The sequence below is a fragment of the Phlebotomus argentipes genome, unplaced genomic scaffold (genome assembly GCF_947086385.1).
Source record: "Phlebotomus argentipes unplaced genomic scaffold, Phlebotomus argentipes genome assembly contig_59, whole genome shotgun sequence".
Taxonomy (NCBI): Eukaryota; Metazoa; Arthropoda; class Insecta; order Diptera; family Psychodidae; genus Phlebotomus; species Phlebotomus argentipes.
The window spans coordinates 23,002-50,719 of NW_026776160.1; the positions used below are offsets into that span (position 1 = coordinate 23,002).

The 27,718-nt window shown below is 40.8% G+C and overlaps 1 protein-coding gene across 1 annotated transcript; it reads left to right on the top strand.

Annotated features, from left to right (window-relative positions):
* The first annotated feature begins 3,230 nt into the window (after positions 1–3,230).
* LOC132262705 (alpha-2C adrenergic receptor-like) lies at positions 3,231–27,718 on the top strand. The gene is made up of 5 exons (XM_059762055.1): positions 3,231–3,479; positions 10,430–11,166; positions 11,620–11,785; positions 26,034–26,201; positions 26,258–27,718. Exons 2-5 carry the CDS (start codon positions 10,703–10,705, stop codon positions 27,068–27,070), a joined length of 1,611 nt encoding a protein of 536 aa, XP_059618038.1. The 5' UTR covers positions 3,231–3,479; positions 10,430–10,702; the 3' UTR covers positions 27,071–27,718.

The window sequence follows — 27,718 nt, forward strand, 5'->3', positions numbered from 1 at the left end:
CGAAGCAAATTTATCACAGTCACTCTTTGCACTCCTATAAATTCACAGTATTCAACAATACAAGCAATTTTTGCCATTTGGTGCCACGCAGAGCGTTTTTCTTTTTGTTGAGTCAGTTGAAGTGTTGAGAAACTTGCAATATTCCTTCTTTTACTGAGAAATTATCACGATATTTTACGTAAAAACTATCTTATATATCGCTTTCTAGGTTATGTAGGAAATGAAGCACCAGATTTAGTAAAAAATGAGCAGAATTAAGCAATAAACATAGCAATTCTCAACCTTTGATGTCAAGAAACACTGAAAACTGAAACATAACCTCAAAAATATTGATTTGAATTTGGAAAATGTTTATTTAGATAACTTTCTAGACAATTTTGAATGTGATTCAGTAATTTTAAATTCATTGGTAAATCATAAGAGACGCTTTTGTGAGCTAGAAAGCTTCCACAGCATATAAAACTGAAAGTATTGGAGGCCCTGCATATCTTCTTATCGGGACATAGAAATGTTAACAAAGAGGAAGATTGTGGTGAAGAGAAGGAGTTTGAGCTAAAATGACGGTTTTCGTCAGCTTCCACAAGAAGAAAGCTTCCAAACTGAGTCTTTTGAAGATCTCTCAGTGATATTTTAAGGTTATGTTCGGTTAAAATACCCAAAAATGCTGTTTGAAGTGTCAGACAAATTTAAAAGTGCTTGAAATCGGATCCCTTCGTTGTTCCGCTCGTATTTTCAATTAAAATCCACTTATTGGGTGCCAAAATAATCTCTCCTTTGGCACTTTCATGAGAGTCTTTAAGATAGTTCGATTCCCGTTTGGATAAATATTTACTCCCGATAATGGTTTGATAGTGAGATTGGATGGTATTTTTAGAGCCAAAGATCGAAAATCATTTACAGACACATTGAGAGGTTATGCAGAAAGTGAGGAGAGTTTTATTATTCACGCTCTTCCCGGACAATGGCACTGTGACCTATTTATTGGGTGGAAAATGGTTGAATTGATTGCGATTTATTTTAAGTTTTGTGGGTTAAAATTCAGGTTGACGCGCACAATTTATGATGTGTTTGAAAAACAAGATTACAGCGAATATTCACTTCTCTCTCCGTCTTTGCCATTAATGTTTAAAGACGTCGCGCTATTGATGGTGTGAAATGGATTTGGGAAGAAATCAAACACCCTTGGTATAACTTCGTCAATTCTATTCGCCAGCGTGACGAAAAGTGTTTCTCAACAAACACAATCCGAGATTATCAATATCCTTTGATGGAGTGTTGCGAAGCATCTTCGGCTCAAATGTATCACTTCCTGGAAATGACAGGGACATCCCAAGTGGTTTGAAAGACATCGCCAGCTATCGATCAAAAATGTGTCAGTCGCTATATTGCCATCCTGGATGGGAAGAAAGAGGTTTTTCCCGCAACTCTAAATCTTCCGTCTTCAGCAAGTCGCCACAATTTATTACGCCTTCGCATTGAGAATAATTTATGCAACAAGTTTTCGCAAAGAGAGAGAGAGAGAGCACGGAAAATTATATGCGGAGAATTTTCAAGTGTGCTGGCAAAATTCCCAATATTTCTTCCTGGGCCAAAATTCGCCGCCCTTCGTCAATGTCCAGCGCCGACCTTCGTCCAGAAGTCTCAATCTCGGCGGCGAGTGGAAAATTTTGGTTGCTCCCAAGAGAATTTCCACCCAAAAGTGGGGGTTTAAAACTATCGATTGCAGTGCTCAATCGTTTATCGTCGAATTAATGATGCAAATCGCCGAGCAGCTTAGCATGAGACATTTTTATGCGAGTGCTCGCGTGCACATGTGGCGATGGGGAGAGAATTCAAATGGTAATTTCCATCTCCTGACCCACTTCGCACTGTCGTTCCAATCCCTTAAGCATCAGCCGTGGAATTTCAAGCAATTGTTCTCAACTTTTTGCGTGTCTCCATAATTGATTCACAGCTTCACGTCTCGCCCAAGTGACTAAAGGATCTCGATGGCTTTCTTGCTGGAGAGTATTCGGGAAATTTTTCCGCCACATCGAGGATGGAATTTGCAGCGTGATCCGTGATGTGGCAGCTCGAGGGGCGCCCTAAAAAATAATGTGAGTGGCACGAGACGTGTTTAAATTCTAATGCCTAAAATCAACCCTGTCCATGACATTATATCTCGCGATAAGAATCCTTCACTGAGCTGAAAAACCTCCTTTTTTCCCCAGGAAAAATGTCTGGAGAATATTGTGAAAAAGCACAGAATGCGACAAGAAATGCTGGAAACTTTAATTCTCGAATCACAGATGAAAAATAGCTGAATAAGGAAAAACATCATTTGATATTCTCGCTAAAATCAAACTTAAATTTAGATTTTTGAGGAATTCTTTTGGTCTCAAATAAATCATTTAAATATTGATTTTTGCTTTCAAATAATCAAAACTTAAAAATGATTCAAAAAATTATTATTTAACTTAAATATTTAATAAAAATTTTTAATTTGAATAGTAAAAAGAGTCAAAAATTTCACTGGAAATACAATTTGAACTCCAACATTCGTTTAAAATTTAAATTGCTTCCCTCTGGCGGCACTATATGGAGAAAATATTAATATATTTTATTATTTTAAATAAGTTATTGAATAATCACAGAATTAACTGTCTGAAATTGCGAGTGATTTTCAGTTTTACGTGAAAATTATGATAATTCTTTTCAACGACTTCAGTTTACTGTTTTGAGTTCAATTAAGTGCATTTGCTCTCTTGTAAGATAATCTGTATAGAGAGAGAGAGACAATTGAAGTCAGAAATTGCATGTGGATGTGAATATTGCTCTCAGTGATGTCGGTCCTCTACTGCGTCGCTTTCGCCACCCCGCGGCGAGGTGGGAGGGAAAGTTCGAGGGGAGCTTTGCGAGAGAGCGGCCGGAGAGAGAGCGAGAATAAATTGTGACTTTAGGGGTTGATTTTGTGCGCATGTATCGGCAAATTGTACCATCTCACCGTGGTACTATCGCATATATAGGCCAGTAGGTATTTTCCCAACTTCCCAAATATTATTCAGCAATACATACTTTGCTCTCAGCTATATTGGCGCGCGCGAGAGCGAATCACGACTCTCTCGCTCGCTCTCTGTGTAGTGGAAATGCCAGAGGAGAGCACACAATTTTCCATCCGACAGACCAACACACACAAGGGCATCTTATGCTCGCTTTTCTCACGCGACTTTTCCTCCGAGCCTTTTCACCATTTAGTTACGTTTCGAATGTGTCACAGGCGAGTTTGCATACAGACCACGAACACAACCCTTCCCCACTGTCGCAGCCCAGTGCGCCCCACGCAGGCAGTTCGCGAGGAAACGGGCCAGGAAAGCACTGGAGAGACGGACGTGGTGTCGCACATGAGACTCGGTGTTTTTCTTTATTTATTTCTCTCCTGCCGCACGCAAATGTCTCTCCACGCTGATCCCGAGGAGCTCCGCCGCGAGGCAGCATCGCGTGTAAGTACCCAGAGAGACAGTCCATTAAATTTCACTCCAGCCACCCGGAATTCCTCGGCATGGCAGTGTGACTTAATAATTCATCTCGCCGAAATTGCGAGGTGTCGTTTGACGTGCGAGAAAAGTGAACTTGGCGCGCGAATTAAGCAAATTGGACGTTGGCTCGCAGATCGTCCAGAGATTAAATGGATTGTGTGCCTCCGAAGGAGCGCCATCCGAAGTGACGAGAATCAATATAGAGAATTTACATAATCTAATGTATGCTTCGCCTGTATATGACGAACTATTGATCACAAATACCTCCCGACGACATTTCAATCCGGAAATATCCAACTCTGTCTTCCGCATCGCCTGAAACAGGATAATTACTTCTCGCAAGCGGATAATTAGTCCCAAAGGATTACTGTCACTCATCTCTCTCTCGAGGCGTGTGGCATTTGAACTTGATTCCGCCGACAGAAGGACAACTGCAGCGGCGGAGATTGTGGGTCAGATGATGAGGTGTGAGTTCAGGAGGGAGAAAATTAGCCTCTAAAGCGCAGACTGCGCGTATCTTGGCAGAAATCCAATATTTATGTTTCATCTATTCACTCGGACTTCTTCTCAACCCACACTCTCGGCCACTTGACGACTTGGGTGTCTCTCCGTGTGCCCCCAAGGGTGCCTCGGGCAGATTTCCTTCTCGTGAAAATACACTACGGCAAAAACCACTGTCGCTTGTCCACGCTATTGATCGGAAAGACATTTGAAGAATCCACTAAAACGACAAGAAATAGATGTAAAATTGAACGCAGAACATTTATATCACATTTTACGTACAAAGAATATGTAAAAATGTGAAAATATGGGAAATATCTATGAATTTCGCAAAAATCCCATCGGATATAGGTAAAAAAAATGGTAAAAACGTAACCCAATAAAAATTATATGTTCTAGAGAGTTGTAGACTGTGAAGTCAGCTTTCCAAAACGGTATTGTTTTTGAAAATCCACCCAAAGATGGCGCCGCTATGAATTTTTTACTGCACAATGAAATTAAAAAGACTTTTCGCACGAAAATGGTCAGAAACCCCATTTAGCGGCTAGTTTCCGATCTAGGCATGTTCTAGAGAGTTGTAGGCTGTGAAGTTAGCTTTCCAAAACCGTTTCGTTTTTGGCAATGAGATCGTAACTTTGGGAGATATGGGCAAATGATTGTTTGAATGTCTCAAATTTACACTTTCCAAAGTGTTGAGGGAAATTCTCAAATTTCTTTAATAGAAATTTAATGAATTTTCCGGAGTGTAGTGTCACATAACAGAGGATATTTTATAGTTAAATAGGTATCGAATTTATGGCGCCATTCGGCACATTTTTATTTTACCCGCTTTTCTACTAATGGATACATAAATTTCACGAAAACAGTTCAAGGAAAGCGTAAGAAATTTTTCGATATATATTTCAATTAGTTTCGCTATGGCACAAAACCTTCTTATTCCACCTACTGAATAATAGATATGCATTGTTATATCAATACACTCAAAATTCTCGAACATATTGTTGAAATATAAACTCCGGTTTCTTGGCAAACGAGAAGCTTGTTAAACACAAGTGATATTACATAGTGTTTAACGTGTTGGACGTCAAAGTTCTCATTTTCGCCCTTCCGAAGAGCACCGGAACTTCTCGTCTTGCAACTACACACGCTCCCCTGGCTCTTTTACGATCTGCCCACCCGCCAGATCAAACATTGACATTCCTTTATGACCCGAGGGTAAGTGTTTCTCCCCAATGGTTCGCCCCTTGAGCCACTCTCGCATCCGCTGCGGAGCCAAGAGGTCCCGGAGTGTAAACCAGAGGCTGAGGCTCACCTGCTGAGCACTGACTTGCGTCAGCGATATGGGTAAAATTACACAGAGAGGCGATGGGAGCAGAAGCCACAAACGGCATCTTTATATAATTTCCATTGTATGGGCTGCGAAAACACGTGAGAGTGTCTGTGGCTCAGTGGGTGGCGCGGGGGGAATGTGTAATAAAATTTGTGTTGACAGGTAATTGTCTCGTCTCGATTCAATTTGGCATACCCGTTCCGTGTTCCCCGGCGACGGCACAGAGGATTAAGGGGTTGTGCTCACACTTTGTCATCCACTCCCGCCAACAGCTCCGTATGGGGATGCGTATATGACTTGGGTGTGCCTCGTTCGCCCCCGCCCGAGAAGCAGACAGTCTGCCCTGAGTCTGTACATCACTTGTCACTCTGCACAAGCTTCTGTGCCAAATCCCAAACACTCCAGGCACTTTGGGAGCGTCTTAAAGATGCATTTTCTGCCGTCAAAAAGCACTTTCCGTAAAGCGAAATAGGATTTTCGACAAATTGTGAGGTTATGAATTCACTCAATTAATTTTTAATAGACTTTTCCTAACTTTCTCTAATTATTAAACTTGGTAATAAGTTCAAATCTGTTCCTTTGAAAAATAAATTGGGGTGAAGCGTCCAAAAAATTATACTTTTGATCGTTGAAAGATATTTTTAAGGTTATTTTTAGCTTTTAAAATATTTTAGGGGTTTTCCGCTATAAAATTGCCATCATCGCGTGTGATTCCTTAAGAATAAATTCTAGAAAAGCTCAATTCTTGCTGTAAATTGATTCAAAGTCATCTTACTTTCACCTCAGTTAGTCGCATAACCTAGAAAAACCCTAAAATTATGCCCTTATCCTTTGCAAAATTTTACTTCATTATAATTCTGATGAACTGTACACCACTTCCGACCTCATTATCTCGCCCTTGTGCTCACCTCACACAGACCCAGAATTAATTGAATTTATATGAGACTATCACAATCAAATTGGTCGTCTTTGAAGAAGTTCCTCCGCCTCGTGCGGATCTTTTCCCGCTGCGACATATCTAATTTATAATTAAATAGAAACAATACCCGGGACCGGCAGATACTTTAAAAGTAATAATCCCCCGCCATACCCATGTTACAAGACAAACAGCGACATGCCAGCCAACTTTTTTCCCGCCACACCCCATCCATGGCCACCATTAAACTTTAATATTTCTGCGTCTATGCCTGTGTGTTCATCCTCTCGGCGAGCATGACTTCTCTGCTCGCTCCCAAATTATCCACTCGAGGAAAGTCGAAAGGTAAATTGACACAAGACAGCATGAGAGAGAAAAAAAAGGAAGAAAGCACCTTCTATCGCTGAGCAACCGGTGATTTCTTTAATCTCCTCAATCTGCTCTCTCTTTGTTGAATTGATAAAATGCACTTGGCTCAGCTTTTATCTCTCGTCTCTTGTTCAATACACGTGAAGTTGCTGGAAAGTTCAAAGCTTCACGGCGAATTTGATAAGGAGGACTTTGGTAAGAGAAGGCAATCGGATGCGCATTGCCCTGCCTTGTGCGCCATGGATTATATATCGTCAAGATGATCCTCTGTTACTTCCTGCCAACAGATTATATAACACGCCGGGTGAACTTTGACTTGTATTAAATCCATCTTAAAGTGTATTGAAACCACATTTAATATCGCAAATGGGCAATAAGATAAGTTGAATGAAAGGCAATTTCACCCAGCACATCGACTTAAGGTTGTTGAAAGTTTTCTCGCACGAGGCGAAATCTTAAAGAAAAATTTCTCACGCAAATTTCTTTTTGGCAAATCTTTGTGGTTGAAGTTAACACACACTTTGATGTTGAATAAATTTTGGCGACTCGTAAAACCTTCAGGGCAGTTAAAAGTTGTTGCGAATTCCGACACGAGGAGAAAGTTTCATTTGTATTTCTCGCAGTGTTGAGATCATCTTCAGTTGTGTTCCGCGCAAGGAGGAGATATTGTGGCCAGAAGTGTTTAGAAGTGGAAGTGCTTGAATATTTCCAAAGTTAGGTGTTGAAGAGCTACTTTCAAAGTAAATAAGTGCAATACTTTTAGAATTTCTACATTAATTTCTTCAAGAAAATTCTCTTTGTTTGTTTTTTTAGGTTATTTATGACTTTAAGTAAAATTTAGTTACTAAATTAACACCGAGAAACGCCAATTTATGCACTTAAATTGGAATAATTCATATTCTTTACCAAAATTGATTTTCGTGATCAAATATTAAACTGTGATAATTACGCTAAGATTGATCATAACCTCTAAAATATAATTTCAGGATACAAAATTGTCTATTTTAAGAGCTGTTTGATTAATTTTCTACTCTAAAATAGCAAATTTCAGCTCATTGTCGATTTATAACTAATTAATATTGATGGCAATTTGTGGTTTTTACTATTTTTTGAGGTTATGGTCAACAGTGAACCCAGAAGGGCGATTATAAATTTAATTACATTAAAATATTTGCCAGAAACTTAATAAATTTCTTAAATACTCTTTCTCTGTGGGTTTTTCACAGTCAAATAAGTGAAAACTGAGTCTTTTTAAGACAATTGTGACCTAAATTTGAGGTTATGATGCTTTAGGCAGTTGAAAAAATGTATGAAGTTCCGAAAATCGCATGTTTTTAGCACTGCCAAAGATCAGGAAATGTCTGTGATTTGTCACAGAAATTGTGGAAGCTTGTTTATCCATACTATCTCCCCCTTGGCTTCTCATCTTCACTTACTCTTCTCAATTTCTCCCCCTGGAATGCACCGCCAGAGTGGAATGAATGTCTTGAGGTGCTAAACCTTGAGGTGTTCTCCCCTGGGCACATTCAACCCTTCTCGCACAGCCAGAGGATGCACTGCGGGGTGGTTTTCCGCGAAGGTTCGCAGATGTAATTTGCGCAAATCGATTAACGGCACGCAAGAGCTTTCCCCTGGCCATAGTCACCTACTGAGGAATTCCATCGCGGGTGCATTTTTATGATAAACGAGTGCATTCCATTTGATACCCAGGAGCCGCACACGAGGTGCTCGGCGAATGGAGCAAATTGAGCGGCGTGAGAGTAAATTAAACAACTATAAATTGCACTACAAGTTATAACAATATGAGTGGTAAAAAATGGATGCAATTATAAGAGAGAAGGCGTTCCACATTGCGATTTACGACTATTTACCTCGTTCCTCGGTCTCTCCTTCACGCCGCCTTCTCACTTGCATCCAACCTGGTTATTAACGTGCAGTGAAAGACTAATTTGCAGCCAAGTCTCACTCGCCATATCGCGCGCCGCCACGGCGATATGTGTGGGCGTGCGAGATAAAGTGACTTGCGGGCTCTTCATCGTGTACTTTGGGTAATTTAGCTGTTATTAAAATTTAAATTTATGGCCTGAAATCAACCCTCCAATGTGGGGGTGCACACAAACACAGTGGGGATATATGGGAATAATGCTGAGGCTGGAAAAGAATTTTCATAAATATATATACTTCTCCTCAAGTCGGAATTTGTCAATATTTACGCTTGATATTGAGATTTTCATGTGCCAGACAAACAATTTCCTCCACTCTGTGCCATTTTTAGGCATAAATGTAAATAAATAGCACAAATTGTACCACAAATACGCCACGAATATTTTGCAGAATCTGATTGACTCTTTGACTTCACGCTTGCAAGCTTCCATTCTCATCTCAATTAAAGCTCTGTGTGGCGGGCTTTTCAATCTGCACACAGCTCAAAAGTCCGCCCATCTGCTTGTCCAATCAATACTTAAATAATAGTTATTGCTACTCCTTCGGCCTGGCATGAATCCAATTTGCGCGCTCTCCGCCCAATAAGTACTGATTAAATTTGCAGATAATTGGGATAATGAGTGGTAATTGAACATTTTTTTTTTCTTCTGCCAGGCATGTGAAAAGCACTTAATTGCCTCGCGAGTGCCGCAAAAAGCCGCTCTCGCACACACACACAAATCCGCGCTCAAAATGAGCTTTCGAGGGGGCTCGATATGGAAATTGATGACGTTTTTATTGGAGTACAGCTTTGTTGATCAATAAATTCCGAGTTGGGCCTGGGAGAATGGGTGGCGTTTTTTTTCTCACTCTCGGCGCTCTGTTGGAAGGAAAAAAAGGGGCCCATAAATTGAGTGAAATACAGAAATATCCGGAATTTTTGCCAGAAAGCCACCGATGAAAGCTCACAGTTGTTTTCGCGCCCTCCCGCAGAGTCAGCTCACTATTTTAATACAATCGTGGATGAATTCATATGAAGAAGGATTTGCTTGCTTCAAGGGGAAGATGGTGTGCCTTAAATTTGTACACCAACATGAATTTGAGCACGAAATTTTTTGACTATTTGCACGCTTATTTTAAAATTCTCATAAATCTTTCAAAGTAACAACCGATATTTCCTGAAAAATTCAATTAAATTGCTTTGCTAAGTGTATTTTCCAGCCATAACCTCAAAATACCACTAAAAAATTGCCAAAGACTCTGTTTGGAAGCTTTCTAGATCACAAATTTATCTGTTATGATTTAATATTTAACTTAAAATGACTGATTTAAGGTCAAAATTGTCCGGAAAGTTGACTAAATAAACATTTTCCAACTTCAAATGAATCTTTGTGAGGTTATGTTCGATCTAAGCACAATTTTCTGTATTTCTGTGCTTCAAAAGTTCTGAATAGCAATGTTACTAGCAATCTTTCCGACTTGAGCATAAGAATTGATGTGCTAGAATGCGAATTCTTCGCTAAATCTGTCTTTGATTCGTTACATAACCTAGAAAATGATTTTTAGGATTGCTTCTGAGTAGAAATTAAGAGAAATCCAAAGAATCACTCCGTAAAAGAAGCCCTCAGAAAGTAGAATATTGGAGGTTTTTGAGCACTTCCACTTCCTAATACTCCCGCTGAACTGTACACCACTTCTGGCTATATTATCTTCCCCTTGGTTTGCCCGTCAAAGAGACCTTTTTTCTGTTAAATTGTACAAATTTAATGGCGGGAAAAGCTTGTGAACAAGCATAATTCCTTGTATGACAATTGGAATCGACTCTCCCGGATTATTTCCACTGACTCTGGGCGTGTTTTTCTCGTGTAATTGCAGGTAATTTGGGTGTGAGTGGGCAGAAGTGAACGACAAACCGCAACTCCCTTGTGAGCAGAAATCTGGCCGCAGTGGTGAATGAGTTGAATACAGCAAACGAGCTTTTATGATGATTGTAAACAATGTGTGGACAATACATGATCCCAGTGCGGTGGAATGTAAGGCAAAGCGATAGGAAATGCGGGCTTCTGACGGCACACGCGTGCTGCCGTAGGTGCAATCAATCAGACACGAGTACATTTTTCGGCGCGCAAGTGCGTGAGTGTGGTGACAATGGAGCTGCTCCACCAGGTGAATCTGACAATGGCGGATGACTTCCTGTCGATGGTCAATGCGTCATCGTCGACCATTCTGTACGCCGCCCTCGCCACCACAAGCGCCAATATCAGCGGCAACGCCACCTTCTTCGCCGTGCTGCCCAGCAAGTACAGCCTCGCGCACATCGTGATCGCCTCCATCGTGGTCACCATCCTCATGGTGATCATCGTGGTGGGCAACATGCTGGTGATCATCGCCATTGCCACGGAGAAGTCGCTGAAGGGCATCCAGAACTGGTTCATCGCGTCACTCGCCGTGGCGGACTTCTTCCTCGGCCTCGTCATCATGCCCTTCTCGCTGGCCAACGAGCTCATGGGCTACTGGATCTTCGGCGCCTGGTGGTGCGACATCCACTCCGCCATGGACGTGCTCCTCTGCACGGCCAGCATCATGAATCTGTGCCTGATCTCCCTCGACAGGTAATCAATCGGCCCACGCTTTCTATAATGAGATTCACCGAATTTCACTCGTGCTTAATTATAAACACTCCTCGAAGTTTTGTTGATGAGTTCACGCATTATCGATTGTGAAAATTGCTGTGCAGCGTTAATCATCGACACTCATCATCCCCAGATTTATCCGCAGAGTCTGCAGAAAGACGCGAAGTCGTCTAGTCGATTTGCGGTTAAATATTTAAACAGCAAACTCCGCAATGTTTACGTGACCTTTCACTTGAGATGAAAATAACTGGAATTAATTGAGGAGAACATCAGCGGCGTAGGAAGTGTTTATTTCCATTGCAATGCTGGAAGAATTTCTGCTACACTAACTGAAAATCAATTGTTATTTTTGAAATTGGGCTTAGTTTGTTAGCTGGGAAATGTGGCAAATGCAAATTAGACTAGATTGACTTGATTAATTGATCCTCACAGATATTGGAGCATCACGAAGGCCGTGGAGTATCTGAAGACGCGCACGCCGGCTCGGGCGGCCGTGATGATCGCTTCCGTGTGGATCATGTCAGGAGTCATCTGCATCCCGCCGCTGCTGGGCTGGAAGGCGAAACGCCCCGAAGGTCGAGCCCTGCCTCAATGTCAGGTGAGAGTCCTTGCCTGCCACGTGAGTGGCGAGCAATAAAGCAAATTGATCTAATGGAGATGACGTTGAGATACTGTGCGTGTGAAGACTCCCACGGAGAGAGCTCGACGCTGTGCGAGAGCTTTATAGATTTATGGACAAAGATATAGACCTTTAGTGCCCAAAAGTCAGTGTTATTCGCACCATGTACAGCGGCGGCCACACTCCCACCCCCCGCTGGCGCTGGGGGTAGTTTTTCCCAAAGGGGCGGCACAATTGAAAATGTTCGACGGTAGCCACAGAGGTCACACACTGACACGGAGACACGTAAGCAATTATATAAATTACACACACTTTCTCTCTCTCTCTCGCTCTGTGAGACAATTCCGCAAGAAGTCCCTGAGCTTTTCTTCGGGAAAAGCTCGCAGAGCTTCAGTGCAGAAAATGAACTTTAAGTGCCACTTACAAGTGTAATTGTATAAATTGAGTGTGTCTCCGCCATCATTGAACCTTCGGGGGGTTTTCTTGGGACTCCATAGACGAAGGGTGTCACTTGAAGGGACACTCGAAAGGGGTTGACTGGAGACTTTTCCCTTGACAAGATTAGTCCCCTGCTTTTCCCGCCTCTCTGGCCTCAGAATATCCATAATCTGTGGCCAATTTCCACCCAGAGTCTCAAGTGTTTGATTTTACAAGGGGACAATTCAGAATTATCCATGCAATTCGGGGAATGGCGTGAAACTGCGCCATCAACTCATATTCACAGGACAATTCACCAGAGCTTTAAACTTCAGACTATCAATTTACTATAATTGCATTTGTTGCTGTTGAAACTCATGTTACAATAACTATTATGAAATGCTATGTTAATTTAATATTGTCGAGAAATTTATTATAGGTTTGGTTTTTGGGGGAGAATTGTAAGAGCTTTGCGAGAAGAGTGAATTTCGGGTATATTTCACAACTTTAAATGAAGTTTAATACTCTCAAGAGTAACAAACATTATAGCTCTGGAACTAAAGAGTCTGAATAGCTGTCGTAATACATCAAATGGAAAATGCTTTAAGCCCGATATTTCTCCATTTGCATGATTCTTTATGTGCTTTCTCCAGAGTATCTGCTTAAATATTGAAAATGCACTGCAACTACGTGAAATGCAGTCTTATTGTGGTGCTTAGAATTTGGGCTAAGCGTATATATTTGAGCTGGCAAAGCGCAAACCATCATTTCTTGGGCTGAATTTGCGAGGCCGTGTGCAGAAGACAGGCGGATTTGGTGTGCGGTGAGCACACGTGAAATTGGAAAAACCGCATGTGACCTCATCATGTGGCGACGATTTAAGGGTGGCGGAGCAGCAATTGTGATTTCTGCGTTTTGCGGCTGCCACTCGCAAGAGCCGCGCGGCAATCATGGCGCCTTCAACACGCACAACTCTCGCCGTCTTTGATGTTCAACTACACGATAGTGCCTAAATGCCACTCGCTGGCGAACCGCACAGATTCCCTGCCGAAAAACTTTATTTCCAACACGTCTCGGCTCTGCACCCTCGTCAAAAGCTCGCACCGTCTCTCGGGGGTTGCTCAGGCCGATTTGAATTGAAGCGCGCTGCACAGAGTCTTCAATTTATATGCTAGGCCACTTTCTCCGATGCCCAGGAATGGGATCTGCCAAGGGAAAGACAATAATAATCCTCAACATCTCCCAGGACTTTAGACTTCAGGGATTGTTTGAAACAAGACCCAAAATAACCGAAAACTAACTGAAATCTAACTGCCAAATTTAAAACTCTAATTTTCAGACTGTTTTATGAAAGTTTAACTCAATATTTGATGAATTTCTTCTTTTAATGAACCTTTTTTACACTTCTTTTCAATTTTTGGACGGAAAACAACTTCATTTCCAGTGCAAGAAGTTCAATTTAAAATTCCAGGTTATGTCAAAGGGGCAAAAATCAGTGATAATCCTTAAATTAACAATAAATATTCCTTCAAAGATATTGAATATGAGATTTTTGACTCAAAATCGCTTCTGTTTAGTGAAAGTTTGAGGTTATGTTTCACTTTAGCGTTGTTTCTTAAGATTCCAACTTCCAGAATCACGATTTTCCTTGAGTAAAAACAGAATTCTGCTGATAATGTGAAAATTCTTCCAGTTTAAGCACAAAAATTCCTAATTTTAAATGTTATTTAGTCTTAAATTAAAGATTTGGTTGTAAATTAATTTCCGACTGATGTGTACACCACTTCTGCCCATATTATCTCCCCCTTGGGATTTGCTGGTCTTTGCAATATTTTTGGGGGTAAAAATTTTTGCAGGATTCTGCAAAATTCATGTTGAGCTTAAAGCGCGCGCTGAGAAAGTTGCTCTGCAAGACGGCCAATTCGTAAGCAATTTGCTTTCGCCAAAGTCATATAACAATTTCTTGGGGGGGAGCAATAAAAGGCGGCATTTGTTCTCACTCTCTTCCATCATGTAAATATTGGGTGCAAAGAGAGATCTGTTGGCCTCTGCCAAGAATCCATCGGAGGAAAAAAAAGTCTTCAACATCTATAAATTTGACTTGAGCGAATTTCAATTGAACAGCCCGAGATTTTTGGAGAATGAGGGAAATTAATTTGTTTCCCAACTTTTTTTTCCCTCTCATCTCGGCGTCTCTCTATCTTAATTTGCTGGGGAAATCCCAGCCACGCTCCGGGGCGCCCCGACGAATGTATTAAATATTCACCTCTCACATTCGCATCCCCCCCAGGGGGAAGGGCACGCGCGCGGGTGGGGAAGTGCTGAGGGAAATGAGCAGAATGATGAAATAAATTTTTATTTGTTGAGAATTCCTATTAGCACCACCCCTTTCAAATGAGAATTTCACCTTTTATTATATGAATTCCACGTTTCCCACCCCACTCGCGCAATTTATGTAACACTGCCACATTTTTTTCCCCCAACGCACTCCCACCGCCCCAAAAACCATATATACACTCAAAGGCATCAAAGTGAGAGTATGTCAAAGAATTTTTATTCGCTTATCTCCCATTCTCTCCCTTGTTCGCTTGCTGGGGGTGAAAAAAGAACGTTGGGGAGACATTTTTCACGCGCGTTCCCTGGCAAGAAAATGCCATTTCCTATGGCTTTCGCGCAACAAATACAAGACTTGATTTCACATATAATTTCCCAACCAGCTGGAAAGCCATAAAAGAAGATATGACATTTCTAATTATGAAACTATTACTCAAATTGCACATAATTCAATAAACACCATGACATAATTATTGACACATGAATTGTTTCTTGAACGTCGCAGGAAAGCTGTGTAATTTTCCTTTTTTTGTTTTCCAATAAATCTTTATGGGTCAGTAAAATTCACGTGATTCTCAAGCATTACTTTTTATTGCCACGGAAAGCAAGATCCTGGATTTCTTTTATTGCTCTGTCTTCCAATAATTCAATCTCGGTGTCAATGTATAATTTAGCATCGGAGTTTGATTTTCAAACGCAAAATGCATTTCCACTGGGAAATTGAAAAGTATGAAAAGCCAAAATTGTATTTTTTGAGCAAAGCGAGTTGAAAATTTAGCATTAATACTTCAAAACACTCAAAACGCTTTCAAATCGTTCGTTAAAGTGCAAATATTGCTCTGTATTTATTATTTTTGTAAATATTTTAATTGATTTTATTGGTATTTATTGAAATGTTTTATCAAAATATGGCAAAATTAATAGAAAATCTTTATAGATTACTTTCCAAAGTCGATTTTATCCAAACAAGCTCTAAAAAATTAACTATTCATACTTTACTTGAACTTTTCTACAAAGTTTTCAAGTAAAAAAATTTGTAAGACATGAAAAATATTCATTTAAAGTCTGAAAAACATTTCAGGATGATTCAGAAAATCTAAAACTATTTTCAGAAAAGGCATTTTATGTGTTTGATTGCAAATTTTGAGATATTTTTCTTAGAAAAATTGTTGAAAATTCGACTTTTCATAGTTTGAAATTCACCCGTCGATTTGTAAGGATAGTTTTTAATGGTGTTAGAATTCACCTTTTCAATATGCCAAAAAGGGATGAATACTTGTGTGGCAATCCTTTTTAAATCACACCCTCGTCGCCTTTTCACTGGCAACTCGTGCGAGGATTATTTGAAATTTGAAATTTTCCCTACATGTATGTGGAAAGTTCATGTCGGAGGAGCTGAATATGCGACACTCTTGTGACCAACACGAGCGTGAGAGGTTTGTGTGCAATTGTTACCCATGAAATCTGCAAAGGATCAAAAGCTTCCACAGTGAACTAAAATCCCTTCGCTCTCATATGTGTGACATAATCCCAAAGCATCCCTCTGGTGAATCACTATGAATAAATTGCGGGAGGGTCACTTGTAATTTTCCTGAATACCCACATTAATTATGGGCGCAACAAGAAGTCTGTGGCAAATTAAAAAAGGAGCTCTGAGGATAATGAGAACGTGTGTGTGTGTGTGTTTGGTAATTGGATGGTTTATTTGCGATGCGTGCATAATTCTTCGTGGGTCACCAGAAAGTCGTTTTCTGCATTTGATGTTTGCGTAATCAGAATTTTTGGGGTGTATCCTGAGGGGGTGAAACATAGAGACGATATAAAACATTTTAATGCGCTTCCCAGGGTGATGGGCGAATGGGGATAATGAACCGCTTTTCCCACAGAAGGAATTGAATTATAGGGCAACATAATCTCCGGCAATTGCCTATTAATGGTATTTGCCATATATTCTCAGTCGTATCCGCTTCAAATCTGCGAAATTGTTGTGAAAAGGGCGGGGGGGTTGGCCGGGGCAGAAACTGAGCAGCATATGTGGTACAATGGGGGGTCCTTTTCGTCATAAATGAAATAATGTAATTTGCCATAATTACTTTTGTACTACATGAAAACTTTAATGGTAATCGCGTTGGGACACGCAGTCGAAATGTTTTCCACATCGCATACCTGCCTCCCCTCCTGCCACCCCCCTTTTTCACGCTAATTGGTCCCTTCTCTTTCGGATTTCCCGCTCCTTTGTCGCGCGCGCTGAAAGGGAATCTCTTTATGATTATAAGATCAATTTTATTACACAATACGCCACTGACGATGTAGTCAAGTTCAATGTCATTTGATATACTCGCTCTCTTGTGCTCCGGTTGCGATGGGGCGGCGAAGGAAGGGTGTGGAGACTCTCTGCCTGGAGAGAGGTTGGGTGCAAACGACAGAATGGGAATGAGGCGGTGATATAAGGAAAAGTTGCGGTGCTGAATTCCATCAAGTGGATGGTATTCCACAACTTTGGAGCTTCTCGAAGGTGGATTCGGATCAGGAGAGATGTGAGTCGCTGTGGCGAAGGGTTTCCGCCAAGGGGGAGATGCTGTAGTCAGAAGTGGTGTACAGCTCAGCTGAAGTACTTAAGAAGTGGAAAGGTTTCAATATTTCTTTCCAGAAAGCTGTTCAAAATGGCATCAAAGTAATTTTTCTAGGTTATGTGATTAATTAAAGCAAGACTTAGTATGAAAATAACCTTCAAAAATAACAATTTTCATAATCAATATGGAAACAACCTTATTCATTGGTAGAATTCATCATTTTCAAACGATAAATATCGCGATTCAAGGTTCAAATTCTATGAAAATACAACATGAAGTTCCAAATACTATAGGAGGTTAGTTATATGCAACAGCGAGATTCTCGTCAGAGGGAGAAGGCCGCCAGGGCAGTGGCATTTCCGACACAATATCTCCAGGGATACCAATTGGGCAGGGCCTTGTCTTTTGACGGTTGATATAAGGAAATTTTACTTACAAACATAACCTCAAAAATGTGATTCTGATTTGAAAAACCTAAATTTTGAGCTTTAAAGAAAGTTTCGATGGTTGAAAATACACAATTTCCATATTTTAAATTATTTGGATAATTCTTAAAAGCTTCTTAATCCTGGTTTTTGAGGTTATGATCGGAAAAATTCCTAGAAAACAGATAAAAAGCATTCTTTTTCGAAAATATCAATTGAAACCTTTGAAATTTCCTTATCAAAGTTGGTAGTTTAGTTCTCAGGCTATTAAAATAACATTTTTCCTACAATCTCTGATCTTTAAATTCTGGAAGAGGTAAAGAAGCACTAGAGAATCATATTTTCCCCCTCTTGGTTTTGACACATGTCTGTGGATCACTTTCTTGTGGGTCTGAGTCTTTGATGGTTTTCAAAACCATCTCAGACAGTTAAAGCCAAATCTCGCGCCAGATTTGTATCTCAGAATTTCCCTCGGGGATGCGAAGGGCTAATCTTCAAAATATACATCCGCGTATCGGCTTTGCCGGGGCGAAGGGGATTAAATCCACCTTGAGATCCGTGCCGCCTCGTGGCGAACCTACGGCTTCGACGTCTGGCTTGGCAGAGAGCTCTGAGGCGAGCACACATTGGCAGAGAGACGAAATGATTTCACGTTTGATGCTGTGCAGAGGGTCACGGTCTTTCATACATAAAACTCCCCCAAACATACCTTCACCCACCCTTCCAGTGCCATTTGGGTTCACTCACATGCACATTATGAACGATTCCCTGGGTTGTGGAATTGTTTCGTCGAGGAGCATCGTCTCCGAGATCATCTCATGCCACACACTCCACTTCGCCACCCCTCAAAATACATTATTGTGAAAATTCCGTGGTGGATACAAAATCGAAATTCAATATCATTCTCCACTGTCCCCACTTGGGGCCTCCCTTTCCCATGCAATTCCACATTAGCCCCGAGCTTTGTATTTTATGCGTTATTGCCCCACAGAATGTATGAATGTCATTTTGATTTTATGTTATTTAATTTTGCACTTTTTCCACTCCCCATCGACCTTCGGGTGAAAGTTCACAAGACATCGCAGGATGCGAAGAGTGCGGGAATCTTTTATGTAAATTTTATCTCAGATAGTTGTGCCAGCAATGCTTTACCCTCTCTTTCTCTCTCTCAATTATAATACATCCTTTCTGGTGTATTCCTCTGACATATTATAGCTTCAATTGGTATCCTCTTGAGCGAAGCCATTTGAGGGAGAAGAATGGCAGCTAAATGAGAAACTGCAATTGTTGCTCATTCAAAAATTCAGATCAAATTCCCAATGGATAGCGAACAATGCACAATAGAGTTCTTTCATTGGGGTAAAAAAAAAGAGGGAGAAATTGCTGGGATTTCTTTATCATCTTCTGATGCCGCTGAAGTTCAATACTTCACATGCAATGAGAGATGATTGCGAGAGGGAAGATTGGCAATAATTCGTCATATTTCCGATTATATATTTCCCCTTTTGCTGAAATCACAGCGTGAAACCGCATTCATCGTGTCAAATTGACGTCCTTCTCTGTGATCAAATCCTTCTCACACGCTTAAAATTAGATTAGACGCAGTTGAATGGAAAATAGATGAAGAGTCAACAGCTAGATTGTGACTAATTGGTGTGATTCTGGATCTATAATATTCCCCCCATATTCATTTCTCATCCCATTTCCACTTGATTAAGTGTTGCTGTGGATAAAGTTTCTGCAATGATGATCAAAGCTTTTCACACTGACATCGCCGTAAACACGGCAAAATGTGGCACACACACATTACGAATGGGCGGCATTTGAGGGATGATTTTCATCGTGATCGCAAATTCAAATGGGAATTCGGCTCGCCAGCGAACAATGTGCCTCTAATCGAGCCATCATTTGAGTGTTTATGGTAAACAATGGGGGCACCAAGAGGGGCCACTGACAATTAGAATGTAATTACAGTGAAGAGATGTGTTCTGCTGGATGTGTTTTGCTCTTGGTTTTGTTGGGGCTATTCTTGGGTATTTGAATGATGGTTTTGTGTGGATGCAGAGGAAAATTGCACACCACAAATTGCCACCCACACAAACATTTTCGAATGGAGAGAAGAAGAAGAAAAGCCCCAGAATTCTGCACACAAGAACACTGCAGAGATGCTTCCTTTTGCCATTTTGCAAACAATGAATTTGCCACTGATTGTGGAGAATATTATACAAATCTCCGCTTTGCATGTTGATGTGGAAGTGTGTACTCAAGCGCAATTACATTGAGGGACGCAATTGAAATGGTTTTCAGATGGTTTTCATTTGCTTCATAAATATTATTTTGCGGTTTGTTAATCCCCAAAGATTCCATGTTTCCACAGTCGCACAGCTGACAGACTTGAATGTGTTTTGGATTCTCACGGCACAGCACAAATTTCATATTATTATAGCCAAAATCTCTAAACATGTTTAGCGTATCATGTCGCATTGCAGAATGTAAGTGAGAAGTCGTTGCAACTTTACGTTCATATCATATGAAATAAACTGTCAATGTTATGAATAACAAATTTATTTATTTTCTATAAGACATTGAGGCATAATAATGAAATTTTTAGGCATCAAGCACAGATTAGTTGGATTTTTCGGATCATTTGTGAATATCAAAATACACCTGATTGAGGTTATGTCTTTCCGGACATCCTTCAACCCTTTCCAAAGGAACGAATTGCATTTAGAAGTACAATTTTCTTCTATTCATTGCGAAATGCGACTGTGTTGAAACATCACAGCAAAAATAATCCTTTCCAGACATTCCGGAAATGGGTTTTTGACAGTTTTGACAGCTGAAATTCGTATTAAATAAAATCCCAACATTTTCTTGCATTGTTATCTCGTTTATATTTCAATAGCGCTTTACACCAGCGCTGCTAGACGGTCACTAATATAAGCTATAAAAGCGTAAAGTTGCATCCTCGATTCGTAACTCTTATGAATTGAAATACAATGTTGCATCGACCCCTGGATTTTGACAATACGCTTCTATTGGCCTTTTTATGGAGAGTGACAGGATTGAGAATAGGCGAGAACTTTCGTGGCAGAACTTAATGAAGTGAATCAGCAATGGATGGGAATTGCGAAGGTCGCGATGGGAATTTTAATTACATTCGCCACTTTTGGTCTCCAAACAATAAATTACTTTGTCAATCCGAAATGAGAATTCTCCAGCGGCAAATCCACAATGAGATTTATAATTGATGGATGCCATTCCGGTGTTGGTTGGGGTGAAATATTGCCTAAAGCGCCAAGACTTCATCTTTTTCCCCACACCGCCAAAGGTGTCAAAATGTGTGAACGTGTCGTGAATACTGCAACTTTACACAGCGACAAAGTACAAATTACATGTCATGTCTCCGCAGAGAGACACTTTTCCAATATATCCGGTGACCACGGAGCTTTCCCGGGGAGCTTTTGTGCAAATTAAAAAATTCCTCGCAGTCACCGCAACGCTGCCCAGAGCAATGAATATTCGAGTGCTAATGCGAAAATGTGATTTTCCCTTCCGGCAAAGTGAGGAGAAGCGCACGAGTAAATAGATGAGAGGGCAATAAAGTTGCCTAAAGAGCTTATTACTTGTTTTCAATTTTTATACAGATATTTCACAACCCCGCCCCCTCTTCAGGTACAATCGGCCACCCTTTTTGTGACTACACAAATTTTCCAGACACCTTTTTTCGCCACTTTCTTCCTCGCACTTCACAAAAAAAGCCCCGCTAAAGCATGTTTGCGGCACAAGAAGTGAATTTATGTAGAGTTCGGATCAATCCATTTTTCCCAGAGCCTTTTCCATGTGTCCTCAGCGATTTTGTGAGTGGCACAGAAGAAAAGCAGGGGAAAACTTCATCATTGACCAATTTCATGGCTTCTGGCAACTCAATATCTCATGTTCAATTTGCCATCAATCATTAAATTTCATTTACTCCCTCATTGAAATTCACCTATTTTGTACGACGTTTATCCAAGAGTCTTTACATCTTTCACCACAACCACTCAATAAGATTTTTCATCCTTTTCCACCTTACATTCAGGCCATCGTGGCCCCAACACGTGGATCAACCCCAAACACACGCCTGAGTTGATACAATAGAGGGATTTCCTTTTCTTGATAAATAATAAAGATGGAAAGAATTGAAGAGAAATAATATTAAAACCATTTATTTTGGGACAAGAAAGTGTACGCAAAAGTAGACGTTAAATGATTAAAGAATTAAATTGTTCTAAAAAGTAATTTTTAACGGAAAAATCTGGCAAAATTCCTCAAAATTTCCTTAATTTCTAAACTAATGGAGAAATTCTCAGTCACACAAAAAATGTAAAAAATATGTTATTTTGGTTTAACACACGCCTTTGCTATTCTGGCCTACATATTTTAAATCATTTTGTATCGTCTGAATGTGTAATTTTAACACGACTTCCAGGGGTTGTTTAAATGAATCTGCAAATATCTTGCAAAAATGAATCAATCGGAAATTGTGGTTCTAATTTTTAAGCATGATCATGAATTATGTTTACAATAAATCCTTTTTATCGCGGATTTTTCACCACTTTTCCTCTCTTACACATTGTGGAATCGCTTAAAACTCTAAAACATTGTTTTAGCGAGTTAAACTTTTACATGTGTAAAGTTTAACGTGTCTGTGCTTGGCTGGGAATCACTCCAATATTCTCAGTGATGACAGGATTTCTCCAATCTGCTTTATTTGCAACTCTGTTGTAGCGTCACGCGAGTCTTTGGCGTTCAATATCACTTTTCGCGCGCGCGGAACACGATGGAGGAAAAAAAGCCAAAAGGGAAATTTATTCAAAGGATTCGAACCCCCAAACGACTAACCCTCGACGCTGGCACAAAAATTCATACATGTATGAAAAGGGTAAAGCGTGGTTGATAATAATTTAACAGCTCCGGTAATATATTCATATTTTATTGCGGTGTCACGTTTTTTTTTCTCCCTTCCGACATTCTCTCCACGCGAAGGTGGCAGGAAGTCGCAGGAGTGGCCCAGAGAAGACGATAAAAAGATTATATTGTTCCACGGCGAGATACCCAGGGAAAATCTCTTGTGTGGGATTTCGCCATTCTGCTCGATATTCGATGTTTTCTCCGCCTTTTTTTTCTCCACTACGCCATCAGCGCGTCTCCTCAAGAAGGAGAGAAAGACGTGAGCTCCACAGACGCCAATCTAAGTAATAATAAATGACTTTATGTATTTTAGAAAACCACTTTACCTCAATATTTCGATGTTGATTTCGTCACAAGAGCGGCAGGGATTTGAAGAAGGGGAAAAGGGGCGATCCTTGCTGCCGCCGAAGGGCGATATTGGATCAGGCATTGACGCAATGGGAGTCTTTGTGGATAATTAAATGTGCGTGTGGGAAAATTTTCAGTATGAGCCAATAAAATCCAATGGATAGAAATTGAAAAATTGGTCGGATTACATTTCCAATTCATGAAAATCACTGAAAATCCAACTTTGAGGGTTGCCTTTAGGTGATGAATGTGCGGGAGTGTAGGGGAAGGCGGGGCGTGTTGTGCAAATGCGGATAAAGTGTCTAATTGATGCGAATCTGGCGGGAAATACTGCGAAGGTGCTCTAATGATCTCGACAGCAGATTTATCTCTAAAGTGAAAAAGCTCTCGGCTATCCCAAGGGGGAGATAATGTAATGAATTCTCAACTCTTCCTATTGGCAGTGCTTAAAAATACATTTTCTTTATTTTGTTCGTTTTTCTTTGACCTAACCTCAAATTTAAAAACTTGAAACTTACAGAAAAATACAGAATTTAGGAGATATTTCAAGTTTTCAGCAGATATTTGGATGATATTCAATTTTCTATCGCTCTTTTGGATTATTTTGACACATAACCTCAAAATTATCCTCAAATATCTAAAAGACTTATGTTAAGAAGCTTTTAAGGGAGAAACTGGTCGTGAAATTTGCTATTTTGGAGTAAGAAATCAATCAAACACTTCTAAAATAGACAATTTGGTGTCCTTAAATAATATTTTTGAGGTTATGATCAATCTTAGCGTAATTAACACAGTTTAAATTTGAAATATTGTGATCTCTTCATCAGATTTTCTTATTCAAACAGCAGAATCAATGATTTTCTCTTTAATTCCTTCACATAACCTAGAAAAATGTGAAAAACCATCATTTTTCGTGAAATTGCTGTGAAAAAATTCAAAACTGTGTGCTGATCTGTGCGAAAATCTCCCCCTTGCCCTAGAATCCAATCGCCCTGGGTCTGGAAGGAGTTTCAAGTGCACCCCGACGCCCCATTAGGCGAGTGCGGAGCGAGATGGGAATGTTGTAACATTATTCCATTATTCCCTCGGGTGATGAATCATCGCACTTTGGCTCTTGTAGGGCATCGATTTTTCCACATCCTCACAGCGCCGCATCTCCGGTTCTATTTCCAGGATGATTCTTTAATCTTTAATTTAATTGACTGGGAGAAATCGGGAGATTCGCTCGGAAAATTCGACACTCCGACGTCACACGCGAGGGTGAAATATTTTTAGCCACCGAGATAACGATGCGCCTTCACCTGATTCCCCCGATGCTTCTGGGCTGTGGCGATAAATTATGTTTCAAGTGCATAGGTCAGGGTTGACTTGAGCGTCGAGAGGAGGAAAAGATCAAGTGGGAGAGACGGTCTAATTGACAGGCTCCTTGTTTGAGCTCCGCACACTCCACCATCCCCCCTTCGGCTCACGTGGGGGCTAAGCCGAAGGGGGCGGGGGTGTTTGTCTGGCAAAAATTGAATTCGACGATGAGGAATAATTTGGTGAGTGCCGGACTCTTTTGCACTCCACTTTCCGGTCACTGAACTTCAATATTTGGCAAGTTGAGTAATTCAGTAAATCAACCACTGTCACTTCCTCCAAGGGGGAGATATTGCTCACCCCCTCGATATCTACAACGCAAGCACATTGAGAAAGTTCAATGAAGAGATTCTCAAGCAAATCCTGTCATTTCCCATCAAATTAGCGAACTTGTTTGGGATATCCTTCAATTGTTTACTTAAAAACAATTGATAATCATGAATTTTGAGGTTATGTAACCATTTTAAGTCGAACTATGTGGAAAAATTGTATTTAGTCTTGTGTTATGCTGAGAATATTTGTTCTTAATGACTCTGAAACTTTTGCGTTAAGAAATAATGAAAATGTGCTAACATAACCTCAAAATAAAGCATTTAGGAACACTTTCTTGTGGTTTTAAAAGTATCAATCAGTAATTTTGAGTTTATTACTTCAATAAGTAAAGAAGAGATGTTTCTAGCCTTGCCCTAAAAGTGTTTTAAATGAATTCTTCAGCGGTTTCTTAATAGTATTTTTAGGTTATGTAACCAATTTAAGTCAAACTAAGTGGAGAAATAGTATTTAGTCTTGTGTTATGCTAAAAATAGTTGTTCTTATTGACTAGATTACTTAACTGAACTTCTTGAGTTAAGAAATAATGAAAATGTGCTAACATAACCTCAAAATAAAGTATTTAGGAACAGTTTCTCGTTGTTTTGAAGAATCAATCAGTAATTTTGAGTTTCTTAAAGTGTTTTTAATGAATTCTTCAACAATTTCTTAATGATATTTTTGGGTTATGCATTGAAAGATGTTCAAAAGTGTTTTGTATTCAACTTGGGACACTTTATCTCCCCCTTGACTGCCTCTATGTCAACATATGTATGTACATAATATCCGAAGGTGGGAATTTGCCCCTGACATTTGAGTGCGCAGCAAAAGGATCAATAAGATGCAAGAGGAAATCACTATTTATGGCATGTGACATAAAATTAATTTGCAAGTGTTCGAGCGCCTCTTCGACTTACGCTTCGGATAAGGGATTGTGTTGTGGGCATTGAATTTATACCTTGTTAAGTAGGATTAATGGATGCGATGGACCTTCAGCATTTCCATATATTGATTCAGGAGCTTCTGCGGTCGAATGCGAATCTATGTTGTAAACAGGGTGTTAAATTGCATTACACAAAATATATGAGGTTATATTAAAACATGATTCATTGGAAAGTTGTTTTTCATCGGCAAAGCCTCTCAAGTTTGAAATATTGTTGTGGTGTATAGTTTTGGCTGGGGAAAATTAATCTTGCAAGAGCGTAGAATTTTATCCCTTTCGGCATCACATGAAAATGCATTGGGCGCTTTTTGTTGATGCAAACCAAAGCCATACAAGTTAATTCACCATTTCTGTGTGGCTTTTGCAAAATAGCAACCTCATGAATATTCAAACGCATCCTATAATATTGTGGCACTCCAGCGCATATAATTTGCATGCCTTTCTCCGCCCCGTTCCGCTGTAATTGTCATATTCCACCCCGCGGAGCTTCAGCCCTTGTGGAATGGGGGCTAAATGCCAAACTGGAAGCTTTAGTAATTCGTCTCCCTTTCTCTCTGGCATTCCAGCTCAGCCAAGACGTCGGCTATGTCCTGTACTCGGCTCTGGGCTCCTTCTACATCCCCAGCTGCATCATGGTGTTCGTGTACATCAGGATCTACTACGCGGCCAAGCGGCGAGCGCGACGCGGCATCAAGAAGCCGTCGCGCAATTCTGATGAACAAGTATTTGAGGATGTGAGTCGGCGGAATGCGGCGATTAGCATTTAATTGAATCTCCTCTCTCTCCGCAGACGACCAACTTCATCTCTTCAGTCACTTACAACACACGTCCAATGCCAACAGTGCCTGAGTGCTCTTCCCCCCACCTGATCGCCACGATTGAGTCCCACCAGCCCAGCGAGGACAAGCAGATCCCCGTGGTGACGTGCGATCTCGCCTCCGAGTCCTCCAACAAGGACACCACCAGCCTGGCGGACGCGGAGAACCAGCTGGGCGACGTGGGGGCGCTGCGAGAGCCCTCCACCATCCACCTGCAAGTTCTTCCCATGATCAGGCACACCACCAACGGCATGAGCGCCATCGCGCTGCAATCCACCGCCCCCATGCGCTGCCGCGCCTTCTCCGTCGGCATCGACTCGGACATGGTCAGCGAGTTCGATCCCTCCAGCTCGGACTCCGGCGTGGCCAGCCGCTGCTCCTCCGTGAAGCCCTCCAAGTTCCGCCTCTTCCATCCCATCTTCGGCCGTCGCTATCCGCTGCGCACCGACGTGAGCGCCGTGCAGAATGCCACGGAGCTGGAGCCCGTGATCACGAAAGGGGAGAAGAAGCGCGATCCGGAGAAGGAGAAGCGCCGCCTGGCGCGCAAGAAGGAGAAGCGCGCCACGCTGATCCTCGGCCTGATCATGGGCTGCTTCATCGCCTGCTGGCTGCCCTTCTTCTTCCTCTACATCCTCATCCCCACCTGCGACAGGTGCAAGATACCAGACACCGCCTTCGCCATCGCCTTCTGGCTCGGCTACATGAACTCAGCTTTCAATCCTGTCATCTACACCATCTTCAACAAAGACTTCCGACGCGCCTTCCGCCGCATCCTCTTCAAATAGCGCTAGGCCGACCACTTCCCAATACTGTGTCTTAAGCATACATTTGTGCATCTCCGAATTTTACCCGGTTTTTAGAAGACGCGAACAGAAGAAGAAAATCACCGTATTTTCGTCATTTACTTTCTTACAATGGCAGACTATTTGCAACATCTGCAACGGACAGTGCATTTCTTGGTATTTTACTGAACTTCTGAAACAAGAACTTCGAATTTCACGTTCCTAGAACAATATATATATATAAATATTGATGAATTGTATGCAGAGCATTGTGACACTCTGAGCTGTATTTTGAATGATAGAGCGTGACTCAAAAGTGACTCCCTGTAGATCAGTATAGTCCTTAGGTTGATCCTAAGCTGTATAAAAAAAAACTACCGTGAAGTTATAATATTGTGTACCCGTACCTTAAACTGTACAAACCAATCAGATAGAGGAAATTACTGGCAATTTATGATGTGTGGAACCTCGTTGAGTAGCTAATATCCCAAAATTTGATGTATGAAAATTAAAAAAAAAACTTTGAAAAGCCCTCACACTTTTCAAAGGGGTCTTTTTTGTAAAAAGAGCGAAAAGAGGAGGAAAAACATGAACAAATGATAAGAATATGAGTGAAATTCTATCAAATAAACTCTAAACTATGAGATGAAA